The 5,436-nt window shown below is 36.2% G+C and overlaps 1 protein-coding gene across 2 annotated transcripts in view; it reads right to left on the reverse strand.

The window, feature by feature from the left end:
- Positions 1-1,308: 1,308 nt before the first annotated feature.
- The window catches only part of LOC109913516 (uridine-cytidine kinase 2), a 33,956-nt gene continuing 29,828 nt past the window's right edge, over positions 1,309-5,436 (reverse strand). For both annotated transcript variants that reach the window (XM_020513040.2, XM_048601845.1), the window contains exon 7: positions 1,309-4,146. In XM_020513040.2, coding sequence (XP_020368629.1) covers positions 4,010-4,146 — 137 coding nt within the window. In that variant the 3' untranslated portion in view covers positions 1,309-4,009. The remainder of the gene's footprint in view (positions 4,147-5,436) is intronic.

The following is a 5,436-nucleotide window of genomic DNA, read 5'->3' on the forward strand; positions in this document are numbered from 1 at the left end:
ATAGAGCCCTTTTGAAGGACTATTAGAAGTTCTGGGTAGCACAACTTTGGAAGGCTATATTACCCTTGGAGGGAGCAGAACATGGGTTTACAAATGATACTGGACTTCAGGGGTTAAGTTATGAATGATAATTAAAGGTCTATTTCCTCTAAAAATTTAGATGGTTAAAAGGGTGATCCGATCAGTCTTCAAGACGTTATATAGGGTAAACTATTTTTAACTGATTTGGAATTCTAGAACTAGTGGGCAGTTGGAGAATTGGGACCAGATCATTCAGGAGAGACATTAGGAAACACTTCTACACACAAAGGGTGGCAGAGGTTTGGAACTCTCTTCCGTAAATGGCAGTGGATGCTGGATCAGTTGTTAAATTTAAATCTGATAATTTCTTTCATAAAGCAAATGTATTAAGGGACACGGGCCAAAAACAGGTATATACAGTTAGGCCAGGGATCAGCCATGATCTCATTGAGTGGCAGAACAGGCTCAAGGGGCTGAATGGCATACTCTTAGTCCTATGTTTCTGCTGAGTACAGACTGTTCGCATGAAATAGACTAACCCACCAAGAGGAGTGATCTAAACACACTCTCAAAAATATAAAATGTGTTCTGCAAAACACAGTTGCTGCTCAAACAAGCGTAAATGAATTTGTGACGTTAAAATGGTTTCCTAGTAAGTGAAGTCATTCAGGTTTATATCTTAAAGGTCAGGAATGGCAAAAAAAAAAAAAAAGAAAATCGCAGAACTTCAATATACAACTGTCCCTGATTTAGCACTCTTAATTTTTTTTTTTAAATAAACAACATGCTATATTAGGACCACTTACCCTTAAGAATAGGATGGTCTACATTCCTTACTTATAATTTTTACTTTAAAAACTCATTGGTCATCTTCAATCGAACGGGCTTAAAAATTCTCTAGTTCTCAGTAACCTTTCCCTCTCCTGAAATCTTGCTGTGGTGGTGGCGGGAGGGGAGGGGTGGTGTCCAGTGAGGTAGCGAGTAAAGCAGCTGCATTTTTTGTTTTTTTTATACAAAAAGATTGAGCATGCGCAGTGTCTATGCTAAAACAAAAATAAAGTAATGCTGTCCCCTAATCTACAAAGAGCAACAAAATGAAAGTGTGCTGCTGGCATTTGCTTTCAGAGGGAATACCTCTACTTCCAGGCAATGACTATTTTTCCAATTTCTTCAGAAAACAGTTGAACTTCTTCAAAGCAAGCTCCTTACTGACTGTGCAGAAGACCCATTAAAAGGAAATTAGTAGTTAACTTTGGTCACGGTTAAACAAATTACAAAGCATCACAATTCTCCATAAAAAAATTATTGTTTTAATCAGGTACACCACATCAAGAGTGTCTTCATTTTCTGACTTTCTAGGAGAGTGGACTGACATACAATATGTTACAAAACACTGGAGATGGTGGGAGAAAATAGAAATTGAGAAAAACAAACAAACAAAAAAAAAAAACAACTTAATAAAATAAACTCAAATCAAGTCTTCATCAACAAAAAAAAAAAAAAGGTTACCTGCACCATTACAAAGCAAGAAAAGGACCATTTTGGTCACAAAGAACAGTAGCACAATGAATTATATTTCTCCTTCAAGTTTAATTCCCCATTTATGTGATAGCCAGTAAAACCCCAGAAATGTGTAACAATTCAGAAGTCGGCAGAAACATAAGCTTACAGGCATTTGCCTTTCAGACAACAAATACAAATTCAAGTATTTTAGACAAAAGCAAAATACTGTAGATATCAGAAATTGGAAATAAATACTGAAATTCTCAGCAGGTCATGCAGCATCTGTCGAGACAAACAGATTTGCCATTTCAGGTTAATGATGCTTAGCGTATTTCAGCACTTTGTTTTCATTTCAAGTTCTTGAGAGTCAGGACCAAGCAATCCATACAAAGCTTCAAATTTCAGAGTTAGTAAGCATTTAATCTTTCTGCCTCTCTAAGTAATCAAAAAACATCTACATGTACAACCATTGAAAAAAAAAAAAATTGGCTATAAAGACTAATTGACCACAATCTTAGTGTGAACCATTATGTCTATATTGGTTCCTTGAAGCAGTGGGTTACAACAACAACAGCAATGACCCAATTCGTGAATGATATTAACACATTTTCATTATATATCTCCTGAATCTAGAGGATAGTATCATGGATACTCCTACCCACTTTCTATGTGTAGGTCTTACTTTAGCCAACATTACTTGCATCTACAAAAAACTCACACAGCTGCCACTTGTCCTTCAACTTAACCTGAAAATACTCTTTATGGCTTGGCACTACTGGTATTTAATGTTAACACCTAAATCTCTGCACTCAGTGTTCCCTCAAAACAAAAATACAGCAGGTTGACATTAAAGAGGTCCAACATATGTCTTAGCAATGAAAATGAAACTCAAAACAAAAAAGATTAATGTTTTGCATCCTGAAACTTTTCACGTTAAAATGCATTGATAAAGCGGCTTTTAATGAAGATCGATTCTGGAGCAGATTCAGTTTATTGAGCACAGGAGATGCCCTGGTCTCAAAGTAAACACAAATAATTAAACCTCAAATATGGACTCAAGATACTGGAAATGTGCAGAAACTCTTATTAGAATTTGTAAAAGGCTGTGGCATGGGTGCACCCTTTCATCAGTAACAGGAACTGAAAGTAGTAGTGCGAACTTAATGGAAATTGAACGACGAGTGAGAGAGGTAGTGGGTGGAGGAAAACAGTGGCAGAATTTGTTATCTCCTTGTTTGGTTCCAGTTTGGCAAAACAAAGAGCTCATTCTTCTTCCAATTCAAATGAAATAACTTACACCAAAACCAACCAAAAAATTGCAGATGGATGCAGTGATCACATCTAGGCAACAAGATAGCAGAGGGACAGAGAAAAGGTCAACCTGTACGATTAAATTTAAAGGAAATAGGACAAAAAGAGAGAGAAGGCTCAAATTATTAAAAAGACAAGCGATTGTATAGAATAGACTTCTGGAAAATTAGTGGAGGCACAAGATCCTAGAGTTGTTTCTTTAAAGAAAAAACTGGATGTTGTCAATGACAGAAAGGCAACTGGGAGAAAAAAGGATCTGCAAGATTTTTATGTATAACTAAAATAATATGGCTTGTTTGGTCTGCATCATTATCCTTCCTTCTTTTCTGAAAGGATTCTGGAAATACAAAGTCAATCCATCTTTATTTAGCATAGCTTCCTATTCAGAATAAATGACAGAATGATTAAAAGTACTGGTGAAATGAAACTGCAGGTTTCACAGAACAACTCCTTTGGGTCAAGTGAGCCTAATAAAGGAATATAAATTGTTCAGAAGTGTTGAAATGTAATGCAATGCAATAACTCAGTACAATCCAAATCCACAAAAGAATTTAAATTGCCCTTTCACCAAATCACACAGCTACCACAAATGCATTTTGCATTCAGGCAAGGTTCCCCAGTAATGACCGTCATATCCATTCAGAAAACTGATGAATTGCAAACACTTGTCAGCCCCTTGCTCAAACCTAAGAGTGCCTGCAATTTTTGTAAAACCAATCCAATGGAACATCATGGGTTAGCAGGTAAAGTCCCTTCAGTGCACGGACATTAATACGAAGATTTCTGTATCTTAGGCACAACAGTGAACATTTTGTTCCCCAGCTTCTTTCCCATGTCAAAAAAGTTATTTGGCAAAATGATGCTCACAACAAGGCAAGATTTGCCTTCATTCTTACATTTCCAAAGTAAAATGCAAAATGTATTCTATTATTGGATTGTATTTCTTTACCAGAGATACTTGAGCACAAACATTTAATAAGGAATCCACTTATTTTAAAATAAAGCATTGGCAAAAATAAGTGCTGAAAAACGTTGTATTGTCACCAAAAAGAAAAGTGTCATTTTGCTTTCAACAATTATCATAAGACCTTGACTGATATTCCCTTCCCATAAACAGTAAATATTAAAGTCAATGCTAAATTTCAGTAGAGGATTTCTACTGCTTGGCCTTCAGTCAGTGTGGTCTGCTGTTGGAGTCCGAAGTGTCTCTCTTGCATGAAAGAGTGTAGCCATTCAAATAACCATTCTGACGTTTGCTCAGTCCACCATTGAGAAGGTCTTGGATATGCTGCACTATCAAGTTTATGGCAACTAGAGGGAGGAATTAAAATAATCGTAAAAATAAACAGGAATTAATTCTTGTACATTACTATGTAAACTAAGCATCCTAATGATACAGAGTTAGCCAGGTCCTCTGCCAGAAACTCCCTCTCTGTTGCCACTATTAAACCTTTAAAACAGACAGGTTTTATAATGTGCAATAAGTAGAATTTGAAAAGTACTTTTTGTTCTATTTTACAATTTCAGATACGAAATGGATAGAGATAAAATGAATCCTTGAGGGAATGCAATAGTTATAAGCATGTGGAAGATGATTATTGGCTAAATAATTCAGATCACAGTACAGTACAGTGACAAAGTACAATTCTTGCTCTAGCTAAAGTGAGCACTGCAAGAACCATGGAGAAATAGCATCAACACAGCCTAATCAAATCAGAAGTACATTATGCAGTCCAAGACAACACAGATTACTTCCTCATAAAACAGCATGTTGGATGCTATGCATTCAGAGCATTTTCACCTAAGAAACAGTATTAGTGCTCCATAAGTTTCTAATTTGCTCTGGTCAGACTCAAAGCTACAGCTTAGTCTAGCAAATTATTCAGCGCTATTTTAAACAAGTTCAAAACTGAGATGGGCTTGAGACTTCTTATTAACACACCGATAATGTTAAATAAACCTCAAATGTTAATGTCCCAATATTTGCACATGATAAAGATGTTCAAGTGTAGAAATGTCTACTTTAAGAGCTAGTCCTTTGTGTAATTCAGAATCTAAGAAATTACACATTGGCAAAAACAGATAAATTATTTATAGTTGACACATTCCTGCTCTCTCTCATTCTTGTTTCCTAAGTCACCATATTCTTTGAAACTACAGGTTCTGCTCAAACTCAGGACCTGTAAAGTTAGCAGTATTTCCCATAATCCCAAAAGGAACTGATACGGCTTTCAAATGTTTAAAACATCTATATGATTATTTTAACATATGCTTCACAAAATTCAGTTTGGCCCAAACAGAAAACAGTCAGTGCAAAGTAGATAGCTTAAGTGGTAAATTCAGGATTGGATGCGCACCAGAACTATCTCAAGACAGTATGTTGTACTAGAAGAATGTTCACCTCACTAACTTCACAAGATGCAAAATGAGTATGGGGTAAATTTTGTGACTGGTGTAAAAAGAGCAATCATTGATCAGTGATAACAAGCTGTAGAGCTGGATGAACACAGCAGACCAAGCAGCGTCAGAGGGGCAGGAAAGCTGATGTTTTGGGTCTAGACCCTTCTTTATTTCTGAAGGAGGATCTAGACCCGAAAAGTC

Source organism: Rhincodon typus, chromosome 10 (genome assembly GCF_021869965.1).
Source record: "Rhincodon typus isolate 14 chromosome 10, sRhiTyp1.1, whole genome shotgun sequence".
Lineage (NCBI taxonomy): Eukaryota > Metazoa > Chordata > Chondrichthyes > Orectolobiformes > Rhincodontidae > Rhincodon > Rhincodon typus.